A 23,349-nucleotide genomic window follows, 5' to 3' on the forward strand; every position below is an offset into this window, starting at 1 on the left:
TACAGCAGTGCTTTTCTTTTTTTTAAATTAAAGCTAGCAATTAACTCTCACGTCTATGTTCCCATCTGTATTCCCTACAGGATTACACAGAATGGGTTAACTAATTGATTTGAACAAACCGCACCATCCTTCGTCATATTTTTAAATAATCTTTAAAAAGCATTTCATTTCCATTCAAAGAAAGGCAGCTGATTCATTACTAGTACCACTTAGGCAACAGTATTTTAATTTGAAAATAGGTGATTAAAACAATAAAAATTATATCCAAGACTATAAAACACATAGCTTTAATATCAACTAACTTCATTTTTCCAAAAGTGTAACTATTTACCTGAAGTCCACTGCATTTCCTTAGAGTTACCCTGAAATTAAACCTTCTACTGGACAGACTGGGCTTCTTTCACCCTTGTTACTTTAATACTCTGATTCAAGTAAATGACGGCTAATGGTGTCAGATTGTGGTATTGTTACGTTGCTCATTGTTGAATGTACACTTTGCACTCTTTTTCCATCTTTTTTCCTTCGCATTTTGTGTTTCAAAGCAAACACGATATTCTCAAACCAAAGAATCCCAAAATGACAGTTTTAATAGCACAATCACTCATCTATGTCATACGTGGGTTTTCTTATGCTTTATTTCTGATACCATGTAAATAATTTTTCTTTCGATTATCCCTGGCTTCATAACTTAATTGTGATATGTGCTATCTTCTAAATTAGTGCTTTAAGAGTTTCTTTTATGCCTTCATTCTGAATTTATTAAGTTCTTGGCTTTAACTGGAAGTCACAGAAACACTTATGCTTTTTCAGAAGATGGCTTCCTATTTACCATTCTAGATGCAATTCCCAGGGCTCTGGGCCAAGGGTTACAAAACCACGTGAGGTTCTTGCCGGCTATGTCTCCTCATTCATATCCCTTCCTTCCCAAGTCCCCAGGAGCTGTCTGGCTGTAGACCTCCTGCATCCTAGCAGAACAGCTTCCTATCCTGAGCTTCTGACCCTGAAGCAAAAGCACATCTTGGAGATCTCCTAGGAGGACACTCCTAGGAGCATTACTGACTCAATGGTCAGGAACTTGAGCAAACTCCAGGAGATGGCGAAGGTCAGGGAAGCCTGGAGTGCTGCAGTCCATGGGGTCACAAAGGATTGGACACGACTGAGAGACTGAACAACACCAAGGAGGATGCTGTTGGCAAAAACAAGGGGTCAGACAAGGGTAAATAAATACAGAAGCAAGAGTGTTACACTTAGCAAGAGCCTCAGCGCCTTTCTTGAGACCCAGGGAAAGTGGAGAAAATTCCACCAACTTATACCTGGAGCCAGGTGCCAGTCACTCAGCTAGCTTTAGACCCTCTCTGCTCCTCCAAGCTCTGCTCTCTGGATTTCTCTCCTCACATCATTTCTTCCCTATACTGGGCAGGCTATTTTCTGTGGTTTCTATAACCTTTTCTTTTTTAAACTCTGTTGAAAGAAAACAAAGGAACAGATAAGATAGATTGGTTCTTGAGGGGGGAAAAAAAGAATCTCAGCTGTTTTTCTCAACAATCCATTTTCCTCACTTCTGAAAACTGATTGTTATTCCAAATGAAAACTCTTCGCTTATGTATGAGTATTTTTGTAATTTAAGTTAATCAAAAAATCTCTAAGCTTTTCTTTCAAATCTTAGAACTGAAGTGAACTCCAGTTTCAGCTCAGACATATAAAGAGTTTGGAAGAAGTCATCCCTCTTGTCCTTACAATAAGAGCTGGACAAGCTGAAATTCAATGACTTTTCTTTACTTATTGGAGAACTGAGGTTTCAGAGCAAACCACTAACCCAATATCTGGAAACAGAGGCAAAACAGAGAGATACTACATTTGGGGCAGAAGTCAACGGATGCCAGAAATATAGAATCATTTATCTGACTAGTAATTCTGGGTAAATTACTAGAAGCTGAGGGCCTAGAGTGAGAAACTCCTGGGGCTGTAAACCATAAGGGAGCTTTCATGCTTTCCTGGGCTTGCTTCCAGTAACCTCATCAAGTTCTCACAGTAAGGATCCAAAAAGGTTTCCCCTGTGGACCTGGCAGGGAGAGGGGAAGAAAAGTCACTGTTCTATCTCCCTGATTCTCCTCCCTAACAAAGGGGGAAAGACGTGGCTAGAAGAAAACCCTGAAAAACTTATCCCAGCTAGAGAAGGAGGAGGCTGCCCGCTATAGTCCTCTGCAGTCTGTCACGTCTATAGGAAATAATAGCAACAAAAAATCCAGCGTGAACAGGGTCAAGATTTCAAGGAAATACAAAGGGATGCTTCAGCTAGGGAAGGAGAAAAAGGGATGTAGATAAAGAGGAAAAACAATATTCATGGACAAAGGATAGAAACATCTGTGAAGGTACTGCCCTGAGATACTGTTGTTGTTCAGCTCCTAAGTTGGGTCTAACTCTCTGTGACCCCATGGACTGCAGCCCACCAGGCTCCTCTATCCTCCTCTATCCCCCAGAGTTTCCTCAAATTCATATCCATTGAGTTGGTGATGCTATCCAACTACCTCATCCTCTGTTGCCCCCTTCCTCTTTTTGCCTTCAATCTTTCCCAGGATTGGGGTCTTTTCTTGTGACATAGGTCCTCTGAGAGACTGAGGCTTTATCAAATTGTAGAACACACACATTCCCTTCTCCCCAACACCTTACCACACTACCAGTGGCTCCAGAATAACAGCTCACCATGGCTAAAAGAGCTGCAAGACACACTCTGAAGAGGAACACTTAGGGAAGACCCAGTCAAGAGACAAAGACAAGGACACTAGAAGAACTGAAAGCTTCTTGTACCTGTGGCTACAACAAAAATTAAACCCAACCAACCTCCCAGTCAGACTAACATAAATGCTGACACTAAAGCAAATATATCACAGCTTTTATTACCTGATACAACATGTCCAGCTTTTAACAAAATGCTACAAGGCATGTCAAAAGGCAAAAAAGAAAAAAGAACAGTCTGTGGAGATAAATCATGCCTCCACACCAGATTAAGATGTGACACAGATGTGGTTAACAAACAAGGAATTTAAGTAACTGTTAGTAATATATTAAAGGCTCTAATGGAAAAAGTTGAAACCATGCAAGAACAGCTGAGTAATATAAGTAGAGATATGGAAACTCTAAGAAAAGAGTCAAAAGGAATCGCTAGAAATCAAAATCACTGACAGGAACAATGCCTTCCATGGGCTCATCAGTAAACCTGCTGATTCTTTCTTTAGAATCAGAATTCTTCTGAAGAAACAATCAGCAAACTTGAAGGTCAGCTTAAACTTTCCTCTCTGAAATGCAAAGAGAAAAAGAACTAAAAAGTAAACAAAAAATGAAAACACACACACACACAAACAGAACATTCCAGAACTATAAGGAATAACATAACTAGACATAAAAAAGATAACTAAAATACTGGCAGGGGAAGGTAAAGATAGGATAAAAGGAATATCTGAAGTAATAATGGATGAGAAGTTTCCAAATTTAATGACAGACACCAACCCTCACCTTCAGAAAGGTGAAAAAAACACCAAACAAGAAAAATATTAAAAACTCATACATAGGCAGGCATATCATATTCAAACTACAGAAAACTAATAGGGAGGTGGGAGGGGGGATCGGGATGGGGAATACATGTAACTATATGGCTGATTCATGTCAATGTATGACAAAACCCACTGAAATGTTATAAAGTGATTGGCCTCCAACTAATAAAATAATATTTAAAAAAAAAAAAATATAGGGAGAAAATATTAAAGGAAATCAGGGGACAAAAACAAACAAACACAAAAACAAAACATCTTACTTAGAGAGATCAAGTATAAGAGCTTGATCAAATTTCTCAGAAACCACACAAGCAAGACAATGGAGAAAAATCTTGAGTGTTGAAAGAAAAAAAAAAAAATCTGGTAAGTCTATATCTAGGGAAATTATCCTTTAAACATGAAGGAGGAAGAGATTTTATCAGAAAAACAAAAACTGGGTGAATTCATTATCAGTAGTCATGCCTTTCAAAAAATGTTAAGTTTTTCAGATAAGGAAAATGATGCAGGTCAGAAACTTATACATGAAGCAAGAAAAGTGTTAGAGAAGGAATAAATGAGGTGAAATTATGTATGTGTGTATCTTTAATTTTTATTATTCTTAGTTGATCTAAAAGTTACCTGTTAAAAGCAATTGTAGTAACCATATGCTGGGTGAATAGAACATATTATAAGTGAAATAAATGACAGAAATTCCACAAGGAATGTGAGGAATTGAGAATTCTCTACTATGGGAGAGCTCTACTACACTTGAAGCCCTATAGAGTTATGTGAAGATGAGCTTAGATTATATTAAAATGCACATTGTAAGACCAAGGGCAATCACTAAAGACACTTTTAAAAGATAGGCAGTACATCAAAATAGGCTATAAAATGGAACAACACAAAAATCCAGTTAAAATTAGAGAAGGCAACAAAAAGGAGGGGAGACAAAGAACAAACACAAAAAAGTGCCAACATCACAAAGACTGGAATTTGATCCAATTCCATCACTTTATATACAATGGCCAAAACATACCCATTAACAGACAGATGTCAGACTGGATTAAAAACAAAACAAGAAGTAAAGTACTGTTTACAAGAAATCCACTTTAAACAAAGGATAAGATAGGTTAAAAGTAAACAGATGGAGAAAGATACACCATGCTAACTTTAATCAAAAGAAAGTTAAAGTATACTCAGCCATGAAAAGGAATGAAATAGTGCCATGTGCAGAGACCTGGATGGACCTAGCAACTGTCCAACAGAGTGAAGTGAGTCAGGGAAAAAAAAAAATGTATAATATTGTTTATATGTGGAATCCAGAAAAATGGTGAACATGAAGTTTCTTGCACAATAGAAGGAAGATTCACACTTATGGATACCAAAGAGGGAAGCTGGGGGGATGGGATGAACTGGGAGATTGGGGCTGACAAAGTACACACCTATGCATAAAATATACAGCTAAGGAGAACCTACTGCAAGCACAGGGAACTCTAGTCAATGCTCCGTGGTGACTTAAATGGGAAGGAAACTAAGAAAAGGGGCTAAGTATGCATACAACTGATCCACTTTGCCATACAGCAGGAACTAACACAACATTGTAAAGCAACTATACTCCAATAAAAATTTTTGCAAAAGAAAGCTGAAGAAGCCTTATGAGTCTGAGACAAAGCAGACTTTGGAAAAAAGAAAAAAGATTATCAAGGACAAAACTGGAGTTTATATGAAGAGGTTAATTCCACAAAAAGACATAAAATGTTAAATGTGTATGAATCTAAAAAGTATCAAGATACAGCAGGTTAAGTACCAATAGAACTGAAGGTAAAAAAAATACATGTGTTATTATAGATGGAGACTTAACCTAGAAGTATGTTCCAGACCACAGAGGACAGAAACCAGGGGGTCAAAAGTCAAAACCATTACTGTAGAAGTCATCTGTAAAATAAGCAAAAGATTAAATTTAACACATCTTGAATTAATTTAAACTCACAGGTCCACAGGAATTTATGTGATGACCCTGTAAAATTCAGGATAAATTCTAAAGCATTTGTAATGATGGATTTTAGAGGCCTATCTGCTCTATTTAAGACATAGGGAACAAATATTTTATTTGGTTTAGGTTGGTTTCCCTAATACTTAGCAAAGTTTTTGACTTGAATAGTTGGTAAACATCTACTGAATGTCTAAAGCTGACTCTTACTAATAAATTATGTTCATCAATATTTAACTATACAAGTGAGTTACTGTTTCATTAAAACTACAAAGTCCCAGTTGGGTTTCTTTTACAATGGAAGATTTTAGCTTTACAGGCATCCTCCAATATTATCAAAACCACCACCTGGTTTAATAACACAGTGAAAACAATTATAGTGAATGCATGAATTGTTCACAGGGTTAAGGTTCCACATTGCTTGTCTACTAATTAACTCTGCTAATTTATTCACTAGAAATGATTCACAAATTAGTAATGCAAAGTAAATGATACATATAGAATACAGAAATTGAGAAGTAGATTTGCAAAAAGATTTAAAATACATGTAAACATACGTACATTAAAGAAGTAGCACGCTTAATGAACACACAAATTTTAAAATGCCAGAATTTTGTCAACTTACATTGTTTATTAGGGCACAGTTCAATCATTTATACCACTAAAATAAGCAAACAAAATACAACTATGGAAGGCATACATTTAGACAAATCATAGGCTCTAAAGATGAAAGACATGGAACAAACCTGACATTTTATTCAATTTTTGATATGTGTGATTAAAACAACAACTGAAGAGGAAATATATTATTTACTCTGTCACTACTAAATTATGAAATTTAGCAACCTTCTTCAATTCATTCTATCTGGCTGGGTTAAGGAAGGAAAATTTTGAAATTTCAGTCACTGCCATAAAACTCTGAAGATGAGTATCATATCTTTATGAAAAATTATTTTGCAGTGAGGAATACCTATTTATTATAAATTGCCAAGTTTCTTCAGATAACAAATGATTTTCACTTTACTATTCAGGGCATGCCCCATATATACCCAATTGGTACAAATCTGATGGTCTAAGATAGGGCACATGTGAACAATTACTTGTTGAATAAAATGCACAGATATTCTTCTTCTCCTATCAAATAATTCTTTAAAGCTTCTTCCAAATGTCATTATCTGACTTATTAAAATTCAGTTTCACTCAAATTTTCAAACAAAGTGATGAGAGAACGTAAAGTACCTCTTTATAGGCTTGCAAACACTTGGTATTCATTTTCTGAGTCAGACAGCAGAACAGGAAATAGCATAATCACTTACCTGACATGCATTATAAAGAAGTTGGTGTTCCAGTTTTTTAATTCCTAAAATCTGCTGAAACATTTCATAGAGTTGCTCCTTGCTCAGAATAAGTTCAGACACGGCGCTCAGAGCCATTCTGTTTGGCGGTTTACACAAGTCCTCTTCACCCCTGGAAATGGCATCATACTTGGCTATCCAGGAACTCAGCACTGTCTCTTTGCTCAAGCCGTCAATTTCTGGCAAACTCCGCACACGTTTCTCTATGTTTTTCTTAAACACCTCTCTGAAGTCATTGGCAGAACATCCTCCACTCTGAACCATTCTGGCCACTCGATCACTCTTCAGAAAAACCTGAAAACAAAACAAAAAGATAAATAAATAAAAAAAGCCCATTTACAATTAGGTAGGGCCACTAACACCAACTGCTTTTAGCAATCCAAGAGTTATGACAACCAAACATTCTTCAGTGGTTCAAATGTTTTGTAAAACATGCTAACTACTGACAAAATGGAGGCTCCAAATCATCTCTCTTAAGATGCTGAAATATTTAGGAGAAAAAACAATGAGTTTTGAGGACCTCCTAAGATAATCCGTCCTTGACCTACAGACTCCCCACATGAAGGTCATGGGGGGACCTGAAGGTCATGTGGGGGGATCTCTGCAACTGATACCTTACGAGTTGATTAAGAAGGTGATTGGAGAGATGACTCAGCTTCTCTATCTGTACTTGGGAGTTCTGAGTAGTTCTTCAGTAAGGGGAAGGTTTGAGAAACTGAAAGCTAACAGTGTGGTAAGTCTAGTAGCTAAGTCAATATCCTCCAGGTAAAATCATTAGTCACAACTCCTGCACAGCCGGGGGTGGGGTACACTGTTCCCATCCATGACTTCACCAGATCCCCAACTTCTCATACACTTCTCATAGCTGCAAAGAATCCATGATGGAAAAGCAAAATCTAGGAAACTTCTAGCTGTCCACGAATGCCAGGTAAGAAATAAAATACACACAATGACAACTAGGGAGAGAGACACTTGTGAAATGGGCAGGAAGAGATGGATGACTAGTAGTAAGGTCATCCTGTGTGGGAGACATCAGACTTGGCTCAAATCTCTCCTTTCTTCTAAGCAAAGACCCAGCTATCAACAAACATCAGTCAGGATTCATGAAACATTGATTCTGTCATTAATATTTCTATGAATCCTCTATAGGTCACATGAGACTGATTTTATTCCTGTTTTCTTCCTGTAACAACAAAACATTCTTCCAAAGAGTCTGCAGGACTATTTAACATAGCCCCCATGAGTTCCATCTGTTGCTGAGACTTCTGGAAGACAAGCTAATACCAATCATTTTCCTAAGAACTGACTCAGGATACCGAGGTGCTCCTAAATCAAGACCCCACTCCCTGTTCTCTGCTACTACCAAGTCTGTCTGCATGTGGGCCAGCAGCACGCACGGTCCATGCAAAGCAGCCCCAATGACTGCCATCTGAGCTACCATGTCCTAAACCTTGTCCCCACTTGATTTTTCCCTTTTTCAGACCATCCGTACAAAATGCTGTTTCCTATCTTTGTTCATTGGTCAGGGGAGATTCCTGACTTGAATATTTTGGTTGACTAACTTGCTAACTTATGGCAGAAAGTGAAGAGGAACTAAAGAGCCTCTTGGTAAGGGTGAAAGAGAAGAGTGAAAAAGCTGGCTTAAAACTCAATATTCAAAACACCAAGATCATGGCTTCTGGTCCCATCACTTCACAGCAAATAGATGGGGAAAAAGTGGAAACAGTGACAGGCTTTATTTTCTTGGGCTCCAAAATCACTGCAGACAGTGACTGCAGCCATGAAGTTAAAAGAAGCTTGCTCCTTGGAAGTAAAGTCATGATAAAACTAGACCCCATATTAAAAAGCAGAGACATTACTTTGCCAACAAAGGTCTGTCTAGTCAGAGCTGTGGTTTTTCCAGTAGTCATGTATGGATATGAGAGTTGGACCATAAAGAAGGCTGAGTGCCACAGAACTGATGCTTTTGAACTGTGGTGTTGGAGAAGACTCTTGAGAGTCCCTTGGACTTCAAGGAGATCAAATCAGTCAATCCTAAAGGAAAACAATCCTGAATATTCATCAGAAGGACTGATGCTGAAGCTGAAACTCCAATACTTTGGCCACCTGATGTGCAGAGCCAACTCTTTAGAACAGATGCTGATGCTGGGAAAGATTGATGGCAGGAGGAGAAGTGGACAACAGAGGATGAGATGGTTGGATGGAATGGACTCAATGGACGTGAGTTTGAGCAAGCTCTGGGAAATGATGAAGGACAGGGAAACCTGGCATGCTGCAGTCCATGGAGTCGCAAAGAGTCAGACATTACTGAGCAACTGAACAAGAACTTATAATGGTTGTGACTTTTATAGCAGGCAAACATATGACACATATACTCAATGTTTCCTTTTTTTTTTAACCAGCTATAATTCAATTACAGTTAATTCTTAAGTCATAGGTATAGGAAGAGTTTATTTAGATCAAGGAAAATAAAATTAAGTTACTTAATAGTATATTTTACCTAAAAATGCCTTTAACTCTTATAGCTCTAAATACACCGGGTGTCTCCATCTCTTTTCTCCTCCTCATCTAAATGCACTGCCAGTGTCAACTCACTGCTTTCCAGTCTGGCCTTCCATGGCCCTACCTCTGGCAGCTGGCACAATTTTAGAGGGTGCTGGAGGGACACTGGAGGAAGAGGGCTCTAGTTCTTAATTCTTTTCGTCTACCTACAGGCACGTGGTACCATCCCTGGGGCAGCCTCTCTGCAGACCCAAGGCTGGCTGAGAGAGGCACCCTCCCACTGGCAGGTCCCTGGGCAGTTGTGCGGTGTGGCGCTGCAGAAGGCAGACTCCCGTGGGTCCACTGGTACAACACGGTGGTGAATGTCTCTGTAGGACACACCGCATCTTCTCCAGCGAGAGGTGGCCCCCAGCCTTTGGGCTGAAGGGAATGGGACCCTCCTCCAGACCTGTTGCTTCCCTGGCGGCCCTGCTACTCCTATATGTTTGCATTTTCCTTGCCCACCATAGCAAATCTCTCATTGTTTATAATACATCTTCCTGTTCAATTATTGTGTGGTTTCTGTCTCCGGATTGCACCATCATACAGAAATACTGAAATGTTACATGGAAGACTACTTCTAAGGGGAAGATATTTGAAAAAGAAATAATTTTTAAAAATGTAGTAATCATATAAAGCTGGAATGGCAAGATATTTTTAAAGTACAACATAAATACCTTATGACTGGCTTCAGAAAACATTTAATTACTTTGGTATCTAATGCTTTTAGCTGGCAGGGGTTTCAGGTTTTTTTTTTTTCCCCAATCTCTTCTGTTTAACAGTTAGTACTAAATTCTACCAAGTCACCAAACAGTGTTTCTGAAGCAAGGGCACTGATGAACTTAGGTTTATAGAGTCTTAATTTCCCCTATAAAACCATAACTACACTCATACTGACTCAGTTCAATTTCATGTTACTGAATTAGCATTTCCTAAGTGGTAACAATGTGTCAGGCACTTTGCTAAGAGTTGGGGACACAAAGACAAGTGAACCAAAGACCTTGCTCTCAAACAGCTCTTACCACCTGAGAGAGAGGACATGCAGAAACCTAGAGGACTAGAGCTATGCGAAGGCAGGGGAAGAAAAGCAAGTTATGAACCCTGTTATCTTGGGGGCAAGGTTGGGGAGGAGGGAAACACAGGACAGAGACAAAGGGCCTGTGATCTGAATGACCTGGGGGTTGAGTAAGGAGAAAAGGGAGAAGAAAATACATTTCAGAAAAACAAAAGATAAAAAGCAAAAAAGTATAAAATCACAAGACCTTTTGAGGGAAACACAAGCATTTTTATACTCCAGGAACGTTCAATATGAGGGTGAAGGGAGCTAAAGTTGTGCCAACCAGACCAGCTGAGGCCAGATGGCCGAACGCAGCTTGTGCCAAGCCAGGACTCTGAGCCCTGCTGGGGGGTCAGGACGGTGGCTGGGTAGCCTCGTTGCTGAGACACTGAGAAGTACCGTTTAGACAAACAGCTGGTGGGGACAATCAGCCAGAACAGGGATTGGGATCGGCTACCCGAGAGCACAGGAGACCAGGCAAAAAGCACTAAGGCCTTGATCTAGGGCAAGCATCATGGGCCAGAGAGAGAGCCAGAAGGGAGACAGTTAACACACCCTGATGAGTTCTAGGACGTGCAAAGGCACGGAAAACATGACGATTCAGTTTTTACTGGGCTGTCTGGATTCCACCAGCCACAGATAATTAAAGAATACAGGCAGAACAACATGTGGAGGGGAGGGGTTGCAAATGGTGGTGGGTAGATGGGGTGGGGGCACGGTCACCGATTATTAGTTTAGTTTTGATCATGTCCAGCTTTGAAAACCAAATAAACAGTACCAGAGTATGGAACAACACTCTCTGAAATGCCTACATTTAGTAAGTCGGCAGAAGAATGGGACCCAGGGGCAGGCGGGTAGTGTCACAGGAAAAGACAGAAAAAAAAATATGACACATTAGCAGCCAGGAGAGGAGACAGTCCTGAGAGAGAGAATCAAGTACCACAAGGCCTGGCAGTGGTTTGGCTCTACCACCGTCAGGTCACCTGTGGCCGAGAAGACAGATAAACAGCAGGGAGTGATCTGCAGCAGGAGACAACACCCTGTATCCATGTTAAGACAGCAAATATAAACTGTCCTTCTAGAAAATGTGGGTGAAAAGGAAAATGAGAGGAAGGGCAAAAGCTGAAACTGGGAAATGACATGTAGGCAGTGAGGGGGACCAATCAGGAAACAAGGGCAGTGTGAGGTCTGGACGACAGAGAACTGTGAAGTATGTCACTGTGAGACTAGTATACGGAAGCCTACCATGGGCTCTCCCATCCTTGCCCAGGGTAGGGGTTGGGGTGGATGTAAGCTGCTCTGAGGCAAGGAACTGAGGCTCTCCATCTAACAGTCCTCTGCAGGCAGCCCAAAACCAAGGGAGCGGGCTGGAAAATGAATTCTTTAGGCCAGTTGAGCCACAGGATAAGTGTGGTCTCACTTGACAGCTTGACGGCACCTTCACGAGACACTCATGAGCTCTCCTTACACATCCCACCGACACCCTTAACAAACTTTGAATGGGATTCATGACTTTTCCCATTATTTGCTCACCCTCTGCCCAGCCTGCTTCAGTGAGTTATCAGTACCTCCCCCTTGCTTCTGGAGAGACCTGGAAACCATTCTTAACTCCACCATCTCCTCCATGTTTATTTCCCAACATACACCTTCTCACTGAACCCTGCTGATCCTACCCACTCCCAAATCCCTCTAAAATTCCTCCTCATCTCTTCGTGCCCCTCACTGAGACTATGAGTAGCTGCCTCTTACTTGGCCTTCCTGCCTTGGAAATTTTCCTGACAGCCACTCTACTCTGATTTTCCCCAAGTTGTGCTCTTCACTGATATCAAAAAAAAAAAAAAAAAAAGTTATTTTTAGTCTGATCATTTAAATTCTTCTCCAGCTTAAAAATTCTTCTCTGATTTTCCACCAAAAGTCATCAGCAAGGCCTTTGAGGTCCTACACTTCAGCTGGTCCCAAACTACCTACCACTCTGGCTTCATTGCAAATGGCTGTCACTCAGTATCCACACCCTGCCTCCATCATCTTTCCTTCAAACTCTTCACACTGTCCATCTCACAACCCTCAAGTTACCTCTAAGTAGCTCTCCAGATCCCCACTAATGCCTTGAATCATCCATAACCTATGTTGTTTGCATGCAATCCTAGCAACCTTTCTTTTTCCTTCAAAGTCACTTTGTAACTATAATACTTAAATGTAAATTCTATTACATTTTACTCACATGAGGCTAAGTTCCATGAAACCAAATACAGTTTCACTCACATTTGTATTTGTGGCATTTAGTACTGGGTTGGTCAAAAAGTTAATTCAGGTTTTCCCACAAAATCTTACTTTTTGGCCAACCCAGTACCAGGGCAAGCAGTTAGAGAGGATCCACTGAATGGAAAAATGAGGGGGAATAAACAGTGTGGATGGTTAAACTAATAATTCAATTTTTCCCCTCCATGCAACTGTATAATTTAAATAGTTAACCAGTATGGTTTACTGAGTTTCAGTTATGTTTACAGAAGGAAGAAGTATAGGGAAGGGACCCTGTCCACATGATGGGAGAAGGAAAGACATCTCAGGGAAAGAGGCACAATAAGTGAAGTCACAGAGAACCAGTTCAGTGAGAAAAATAAGATGTATGCTGTCTCAAAACCATGCTATTATCTAACTCTCGACCTGTGCTGTTTTTGCAAAAATGATAGTTTTAAGTTTTTCAGATGTTTAAGTTATGAAACTGTAACGATGATAGGTTTAGTCTCATTAGGTTGTAACTGTCTTCATTCTTGTGTCCTTTCATAATAATACTTGTCAAGTTAAAGGCAGGTAAAGTGTGACCCTGGGCAGAGGCTAGTCCCAGTTGCTCGTTTCTGAGTCTAGGGTGCCTTCCTCTCTAATGAAATTCTGTCTGAAGAACATGTAACCGGGGGCCATCCTGGCACAGAAGTGGCTTCAGGAATTTAGTTTACCAACACACCCACTGATAAGCAGATTTTGTCTCCCCAGAGCTCTTCGTATATTATCTCCTTTCATCCTCATCATCCCTGTGCTTTATTTCAGTATCAGTCTCTTTGACAGATCAAGTGGGTATGCAGAGATGGGACCAGCCGAAGATCACAAAGTTACTGGGAGAACAGAGACTGAATCCCCACCTTTGGAATTTAAAAGCAACATCCCTTTACTTTTTCTTCTTTCCCACTCTTCCACCCCATCATACCCCTCCTCCTCCTACCAAGGGTTCACCCTGAGAGCCATATAGTATGCTGGGTGCTGGCCAACACTTACGGAATTACCAACCACTGACCTCCTTCTGTAAAAGCCACTGAACATACCAATTCAGCATGGCGGGGTGAGGGTGGAGGTGTGACGGTCCTGACATCAGAAAACTAACATAGTACATACACATGCTTCCTTTCTCCACATCTTAGGGACTTTTAACTTGTACATGGGTCCTCTGATTACCACCAGCTGCCACCCTTCTCATTCACCTGCTTAGTTTACAGACCAAAGAAGTTACTATCTTCAAGTCATGGTGAACCAACAACAAAACTGAAATGTGTTGACTGCAACAAGCAGCTATGTCTGCAAAGGCTAAGTCTGCTCAGCTGTCCAAATAAAACTTCAAATACACTTTTTTTTTTTTAAAGTACTTACTGTTCACATATTGCTTTTGATCTGAAACATGCATTGCTTCTTGATTCAAAAGGATTGTATAATGATGAGAAAAACATTATCTGCTTGCCAAATCACTGTGGCTATCTATGAGATGGTTCCTGGGAAGGCTGCCAACATGTGTTCAGCCAGGAAAACACTGAGAAAGAACAAGAGCCCCACTTACAAGAGATGTCTTTTTCTCCTTAATAATGACAAAGAAAACACTGTTTAATAATTTCAATAACCTATGTGGCCTGTGGATAAACCGTTTCTTCAACTATTTTTCAGGTGTTATCAAATCCATGATCATTTTTTTTGTAACAGGGATGAATTTAATTATACTAGATATCAAATAATTTCCAGTTTTCCAGCATTAATACCATTATTTCTTATCAGGTCACTTCTCATGCCTAAAGCTAGTCGACAGATTATCCCCTGTTAGCACTATATAATTTCAGGAGTACCATCCATCCAAGTCTCCCTCAACCTATCTTTCCAGCATTCTCTTCCACTGCTCCCAAGAACATACTTTCTGTTCCAATAAAGAAAAATACTTAACCTCTAACAGTCTCCACCCCAATAGCACATCCATTGTTCCATAAATATTTAACAAAACATACTCCATGTCGGGCAATGTGCTCGGAGCTGGGGATTTACTGGTGAGCAAAATGGTATAGGCTTGCTGCCTTCACAGAACTTATAGTGGAAGAAACAAACTACAGAAACTAAAATGACTGTGGGTTGATGAATGTTACTGAGAACTGAGCATTTTTGGCATGATGAGACTTTGTAGCAAGGCTGTGAATCTATCTGAGGAAGGCACAGAGCTTCCCTGAGGTGGTGAATGAGGGATGAAGACCAAGAAGAATCAGCTGAGACACGAGGGGAGACCCAGGGACAGTGGGGGTGAGTGGGACACAGCTGGTCTCGGGGGCTTTGGTGGAGGGAATGGACCTGCAATGATGAGAGAGAAGGGGCCCGCTTTGTAAGTCCTCGAAAGGTGTCTAGGCTTTATCCCCAGAGCATGGAATACCATCCAAATGCTCAAGTCAGGAAGTCACATGAGGAACACTGCATTTGAAAACAGCTGAAATTTATTCTAGGGGCTTTATATATATTAACCTTCAAACATAAAGTAGGTGGTGGTATCTATTTTAAAGGTAAGAAACTAAAGCACAGAGACGTAAAGACACTTCTCTGAGGTCACACAGCCAAACTGTAGAGGAGTGAAAATTTAAGCCTAGACCATGCAATCAAATGTGATGATTTATCAACTTATGGCTCATTAAACTGAAGGGGAGAAAGAAAGGAGCAGACAGAATGAAGAGAATCAGGCAGAATATACTCCTGTCATTCTCTCCTCTGTGATGCTGTCCACAGTTTATGCCACATGTTCACTCTGGGCCTTCTTAGCACTGTCCATTCTCTCTGAGGGTAGGACACATACCCGTCCTCCAGTGAGCAAATTCCATACAGCATCACTGTATCTCTTTTCTGCTTAGACAATGAACTTCACTAGAACCGCACCTTTAAAAAGCCTCTGTATGGTATGGTATCATTTGATAGGGAAATTTTGAAGAAAATAATGAGGTCCCCATAGTCCTAATGGATTTTGCAAAGTTATTAAACCCAAATGGGGGTGTTTTGACCAGTGTGGGATGAAGTTTTCACTGATTCAGTGTAAAGAAATGAACACTGAAAGTAGTTTTAATAAAGCTAAGTTTATTCCATATATTATTTGTAGAAATCATAGATATAAGTCACTTCTCTGTAATACAAGGCTGTTAACAGTAGATGGTGGGTTAGTTTTGTTTGCTTTGTAGTGGTTCATGACCTTTCTTGGCAAAAAATATTTGACCTTGGTGGTTTTTTCTTTCTTCCTTTCTGATCCATGAATTTTCAAAGTTTAGAAATCACTGCTTTAACCAAGCCCATTCCCTTCACATGTGTTAAGAAACTGTAACTTAAAACTGACAGCAAACTTTATATATATATATATACACACACACACACATATATATATTTTAAGTGATATGTCTAGACCTTTATCTATAAACTAGGAAGCAGATGCTCTCAAAAGATCCTGCCTTATAGCATATCTAAATTCCTTATATCAACTCTAAAGTCCTTAAAGGAGATCTAAACCCCTTAAAAAACCAAAGGCTTCTCACTCTGTCTGTGGTAGGAATTGAGATGACTTTACATTCAGAAGAACTTAAATGTGATTTGAAAAGTATAAAAAAACTCTTTTTTGGGGGGGGGGGAATATGCATGCTATTCCCATCATCAATATTACAAATTTTTATAAAGCTTTTTTCTTCTAATATCAGCTAATAGCAGATCCTTTAGTATTCCTTTATAGGTATTTTCCAGCTCAATGATTAGTTTAAATCTCCCTAAGCTGATGAAGAAAATCTCCTTAACTCTAAGTCTACCAAGTCACTCAATTCAAGCACAAATAAAAACAGAGAAGCATGATGGCTGACTACTAGCCGGGCTTCTGATCTGTACAGACTGAAAGTCTTAAGGGCAAAAAAGGTCAATTTCTGTATGCACATATACAGTGAAAGAAAGGCATCACCCTCCCACTTTCCAGCCCATTCCCTCACTCTTCCCCTGTTTCATAGTACTATAGAAAATTAAAGAAAACTTTGAAAGCTCCTTAAAGAAGGTTGAGCACTGAAAACTGATGCTTTTGAATTGTGGTGCTAGAGAAAACCTCTTGAGAGTCCCTTGGACAACAAGGAGATCCACTCACTCAATCCTAAAGGAAATCAGTTCTGAATATTCATTGGAAGGACTAATTCTGAAGCTGAAGCTCCAATACTTTGGCCACCTAATGCAGAGAACTGACTCATTGGAAAAGACCCTGATGCTGGGAAAGACTGAAGGCAGGAGGAGAAGAGGATGACAGAAGAAGAGATGGTTAGATGGCATCACCGACTTGATGGACATGAGTTTGAGAAAACTCCAGGAGAAAGTGAAAGACATGGAAGTCTGGAGTGCTGCAGTCCATGGAGTCACAAAGGGTTGGACATGACTGAGCAACTCAACAACGGAAAGTTCACAGGTTGAGCTGCTTTCTTCTGCCTATATTACGGAGAGGTTTGCTTGGTTTGAGATTTTTTTTTTTTTTTTTTTACCATTATAATAATATAGAAAATAAAATTTTAAGATGTGTATTACTTTACAATCTTAGTATCTAATATTCAGTAAATCCTTAAAATCACTTATCTTCATTGTATGGAAGAAGCTGTGGTTTCCAGGTTTACAATATTCCAGTTTTGTGCAGAGCTTCTTATCTCACCCTCATGTCTGCTGCTCTGCACTTGGCCATGAAAGCATGTAACAAAACCCAGAAGGAAATCAGACCTGAGTCTCAACGTGCGACACAAGCCGAGGGGCTGAGCCATACTGGGTCAGTTTCCTCCCTGGTGGAATAGGAATAAATATCACTTTTTCTCACACAGCTTTTTGAGTATTACATGAAATAATACAGTAAAATATGCTCTTAATCAGTTATGCAAACTGTGAAGCTGTGGACCTATGCCAGCACCCGAATCGTTATCTGCCCCTCAACAAGTACAGAGAGTATGTCTTTAGAAACTTGCAGTGATGAGACATTACCCCACATTCCTGTACCATATTTTATACCAACATCCTGTTACGAAAATGTGCAAACATACAGAAAAACTGTAGTGGTTTGAAAATCACTGCTTTAACCAATCCTATTAATAATGTGAAGAAGCCATAAGTTAATATCAACAGCAAACAATCTTCTTTTGTTCTGAAATTTAGTTCCTGCCCTGTTTTCACAAATAACATTTTTTTAATTTATTTTTTATTGAAGGATAATTGCTTTACAGGATTTTGCTGTTTTCTGTCAAACCCCAACAAGAATCAGTTTTTCTTTCACGTAACTATCTGTCTTCACCATTGATTCAAATTATTTTCATTATATATTTCAGTTAGTGAAATACACAATCTTGTGTTTTAACAAAATAATCCACAATGGATTGAAAATAAGATGAGTCCTTTGCTGCAGATACATCGTCAAGAAAGTTTTCTGAGAAGATGTTGACACAGAAATTGGGAGAAGATATTTCTAGGAATCAAATTATATTTTCCACAAGACTATCAGTGCACTGGAGAATAAGCTACTACCCTTTCAGACGGCAGCTAAGAAAACATGAATCTTGAGGACTGCAGGTCATTTACTCTTGATGAGCCAAAAGCCTACAAGCAGACAAACTTCCAAAGCTAAGAAAGAATTTCTGGAAAGTAAATCAATCTTAAAAGCAAACATTCTTTAAGTCAAAGAAAAATGAACCCCATACCTTTTGAACCACATCTCCCTGGCAAGTAACGACTCTTAATAAAAAAACGTGTTGGATGAGTTCTGCAGTTTGTACTGTGTAATTATTTGTTTTTCCACCAGATGGCAACTATGGGTGGAATAACGATATTTTTTAATCTCAGAATGTGATTTTCAGGATTGTGCAAGACTTCAAAGGTATAAATCCAATCACCCTTTCAGAGCTTGAATTCTCTCACCACCGTGGCCACCACCATTAAAACGACATCCAAGCCACCAAACTCCTTTAGGGAAGAGAAACCCTCAGTTCATGGGGGGACAATAAACTGTGTGTGCATGCTTGCTAAGCCAATCCAGTTGTGTCACTCTGTGAGACCCCATGGTCTTTAGACTGCCAGGCCCCTCTGTCCATGGACTTCTCCAGGCAAGAATACTGGAGAGGGTTGCCATTTCCTCCTCCAGGGGATCTTCCTGACCCAGGGATCAAACCCATGTCTCATGTCTCCAGCATCGGCAGGCAGGTTCTTTACCACTAGAATCACCTGGGAAGCTCAACCTGTCTATGGACAGGACCAACTACCAGCAAGTCCTTTGTTTCCACACGTAGCTGTCACTTTCTCACCTACTTGTTACCTCTGTAATAGCAGAGACTATCTAAATTCTCCCCAAGGCCATTTTTCACGTTTTAACATAGCTAACACTGTCTTCGGCCTTCCAGGTTCAACACCCCTCAGGTGACAGGGGCTCTCCTGGCACACACTCCACTTTTTCTCTGTTCTAGCACAGGACCCTTGTTCCTCTCAGCCCTCTGCCCAAGCATTCATCTTCTTGACAAAACCTCCTCTTTTTAAAACTGCCAACTCTGCCTCTGACAATTCCATCCTGTTTTGTTTTCCTACACAGCACTTACAACTATTCAATAAATTATATTTATTATAATTTTTTTCCAGTAGAAAGAAAGATCTGAGGGTGCTGGGTTTACTTGCCCCTGTGCTTCCAGGGCAAATCAATATTTAATGAATGCATGCATGAAGTGCTTCACCAGTGAATATGCCATATGAGTAAAATCTGTTAATGCGAAAAGGACAGCAATTCTAGTTACAGAAGCAATGCTTCTATTAACGCAGTATGTTGTGTGTTAGTCATTCAGTCGTGTCCGACTCTTTGCAACCCCATGGACTGTAGCCCCATCAGGCTTCTCTGTCCAAGGAATTCTCCAGGCAAGAATACTGCAGTGGGTAGCCATTCCCTTCCTGACCCAGGGACTGCACCCTGGTCTCCTGCATTGCAGGGACATTACTGCCTGAGTCACCACGGAGGTCCACTGATGCACTAGGAAAGGCCCAACACCTTGAGATGAACTGCTTAGATGCTCAATGACTCATCTTGCACTTACTTTCAGCTACAATTTTGAAAACACTGACTCTCCCTCCAGTGTTTATGAAGCTGGTTTTATGGCCCCAAACCTAAGAATTTATGTTTCTTTTCTGAATTCCATGTACAGCCCACTGTTTTCATATGTTGAGTTATTTTCAGACCTCTAGTGAATGAAATGGAGAAGGAAATGGCAACCCACTCCAGTGTTCTTGCCTGGAGAATCCCAGGGACGGGGGAGCCTGGTGGGCTGCCATCTATGGGGTCACACAGAGTCGGACACGACTGACGCGACTTAGCAGCAGCAGTAAATGAAAGAAAGTGAAAAGTGAGCTCCTCCATCCATCCATGGGATTTTCCAGGCAAGGTACTGGAGTGGGTTGCCATTTCCTTCTCCAGGGGGATCTTCCCAACCCAGGGATTCATCCCCGGTCTTCTGCATCGTAGGCAGTCGCTTCTACCGTCTGAGCCACCAGGGAAGTCCAGGATGTAGTGAATAGGTGGTGTGAAATACTATCCTTTCCAGTGTGGGCTGCCTAGTCCAGCGCATGGACTACACAAGCTGTTTCAGCTTCTCAGTTTTTTCCTAACCTTCTACTGTGAAATTCACAAGCTATCTACTATCTAATAATTTCCTTACAACTCTCTTGGCAATGTGATAGTGGTGGTAAAGACTGGAACTGGAAGAGGAAAGGAGCAAGCATTCATGCACAAGCAATGCATAAAATCTGAGAGCAGTGGCACCTGAAATGCACCTAAATGTGAGTCTTGGAAAATTTAACAATTCTTATTTGTGCAGGGTTTTAAAATTTACAATTATTTTCATTTACATTATTGCTATCTGACTACAATTGTGTGATGCATCCGTTTCTGAGAATGAACTGACCCTCTGCGATAGGACAGGTTCTTAAACTTGAATGTCCATCAGAATCAAATAGAAGACTTGCTAAAATAGATTCTGGGTCCCCCAGAGTTTAGGTCTGAAGTGGGGCCTGAGACTGTGTAGTTCCAACAACTATCTGAGTTCAGGTGAAGCTCATGCTGCTGGTCTGACGACCACTGTTCCAAGATGTTCTGCCCTGGGGTAAGGATGTGAGTGTGCCGGTCATCGGATGGAAAAGCATGGTGTTCTTTTCAATAGGGCAAGTGTGTGTCCAAGGCTTGAACTTCTGAAACAAACTGATGTTATTAGGAGAACTATAAAAAATTTCTTTTTTGCCCCTTTCCAACTTCAGAGGAAAGGAAGGATATGGAAAACCCCTCTGACTAAAGTTTTTACATGAGGGAATAACTATTTTTCAGCATCAGTACCTCTAATTGGGAGTGGCCATTCCTAGAGCTTAATTTTCCTTTTTCACTCAATCAGATGTACACTTCCCACACCCTCGTCTACCCACATGCCTCTTTCCTAATTACACTGAGATCTCATGAGTTACTACTTTAACCCCCTCCTGTTAGCACTTTCAGAGCCTATAGTTAGGATTTTTCTTCTAAGGCCCAATCCTTCCAGTCCTCAACAATAGACTCACCTAAACATGTTCTCCATTACTTAAACACTAGCTTTTCAAGCTACCTGTAGTGTAGTGGTAAAGATCAGGAGCTGTGGAACCAGACTGAGTTCAAACACAGGCTCTGCCACATACTGACTGTTTAACTCTGGGCAAGTTACTTAGCCTGGCTGGGCCTCAGCTTCCTCCTCCAAAGAATGGGGATATTGATAACACCTACCTCAGAGCTCCTGCTAGGATTAGCGGGTTTCTACCTGTGAAGCTTATATAACGGTAAGTGGACCGTGGCTCTTGTTATCAGTACCACCTTCATCGTCATCTTGACAATCAGCAGCTATACCCAGGCTGCCACACATTTTTGAGAGAAAAAGTCTTACTACTACAACTTTTCAAATGGAGATATGGGTTCAAAGTAGTAACATTAAATTCCATTTAACAGTAAATTACTTACTAATGTGAAAGTAAACAACAGGTGAATTGTCTTATTAGTAAATGAGACAATTAATAAATAATCACTAAATTAAGCATTTAGCATATACCATGTCTTTTGCTGTATTTTACCTTACTTCATTAGCACAGACCTATACTTTGAGCCATGTAGTAAAGCACCTGTAAGTTCTTTGGGTTCCTCAAATTCAGCATACTAAAAATTGGAACTCCCCTTCTACCCTAAACTTGCTTCATCTATATTTTCTACCTCAGTGAATGATATTGTCACCTCCTATCAGCCCAGGTTAGAAACCAAGGAGTCATCCTTAACTCTCCACTTCTCCTCAACTCCTTCTGGCCCACCCCCTTCTCTTCTGCATTCACTGTGTGTTGCTAAACTGAAGATGAAAATTATGGGTAGAGGTAAGTTTTGAAATTACTGCTACTTTCGTCAGTAAGAAATGAAGAAGAAAATACCTATCAGCAAATAAAATCAAAGAATATTCTCTGGGACATGACCCACCTTTGATTCATCTCACCCAATTCACCTACTGTTTCTGTTCATATTTTCATCTTATCAACTCCTGGGTTATTGCAACCACCTCCAAAATTCCTGTTCTTTATTTTCCTTAATCAAAATTCTACATGACACTCAAACTTCTTTAAAATACACCCGTTGTTCACTGTTTCTTCCGTGAGAATGCCCCTTTCCCCACCGAGTAGTTCCATTTCAAATGTTTTTTCCTTATTTAAGAGTTCCTTGCTTCTCTAGTTGAAATCCACTCCTCCATACTCCCAGAAATCTTTATCAATTTCTCTCCATGAAATGTAACCCTTTATAACTTGATATTTAGATGTTTACTTATGTATTTTCAGGAAAATGACAATAAGTAAATCTGAAGGAATCCGAGGATGAAATTGGGAACCCCACTAATATAAAGGCCTTTTGGAACAGCCTTATTTTTGGCAGTGGTTCTCAAACTTGTCACGTTGGAAACACCTGGGTACCCAGTACCTGGGCCTTATCCCAGAGGTCTTGGGTACAGTCAGGGCACTGAGCATTTTAAAAACTCTCCAGAAGGTTCTGATGTGTAGCCAAGGCTGACAAGTAGTGGTCTATGGAGGAATAGAAATAGCTGAGATTAATATAAGAATTTTTAAACAGAAGTAAAGACAACTCAGGGTAGGTGAATTATACTATAGAAAAAAAGTGTGGAAAACAAGGAATTTGGTAGCACTTGGTACCCAGAATAAGACTGAAATGTCTTGCAACTGGTTCTAGGCTGAAGCTGGAGAAGATGAGATGGGATGGGAAAGGATGGATAGGGGCAACTCTGCTTGGAAAGAGAACAAAGAGCAAGTGGTAGGAAGTAAGGTCAAGTGGATTCAGAGAAGGAATGCTGAAGAAGTCGCCGTTAAGTTCGGAAGTTTTTAGAACTGACAGAACTTATGTGGCAGCAATGAAAGTGGAAGTGTTAGTCACTCAGTCTCATCTGACTCTTTGTGACCTCATGGACTGTAGCTCGCCAGGCTCCTCTGTCCATGGAATTCTCCAGGCAAGAATACTGGAGCGGGCAGCCATTGCCTTCTCCAGTGGATCTTCCCAATCCA

At 40.3% G+C, this 23,349-nt stretch overlaps 1 protein-coding gene across 10 annotated transcripts in view; it reads right to left on the bottom strand.

Annotated features, from left to right (window-relative positions):
- The window catches only part of CADPS2 (calcium dependent secretion activator 2), a 544,800-nt gene that overhangs the window by 337,404 nt on the left and 184,047 nt on the right, over positions 1-23,349 (bottom strand). For all 10 annotated transcript variants that reach the window (XM_065938665.1, XM_065938663.1, XM_065938662.1 and 7 more), the window contains exon 3: positions 6,837-7,169. In XM_065938665.1, the coding sequence (XP_065794737.1) occupies positions 6,837-7,169 (333 nt within the window). The remainder of the gene's footprint in view (positions 1-6,836; positions 7,170-23,349) is intronic.

This window comes from Muntiacus reevesi, chromosome 6 (genome assembly GCF_963930625.1).
Source record: "Muntiacus reevesi chromosome 6, mMunRee1.1, whole genome shotgun sequence".
Taxonomy (NCBI): Eukaryota; Metazoa; Chordata; class Mammalia; order Artiodactyla; family Cervidae; genus Muntiacus; species Muntiacus reevesi.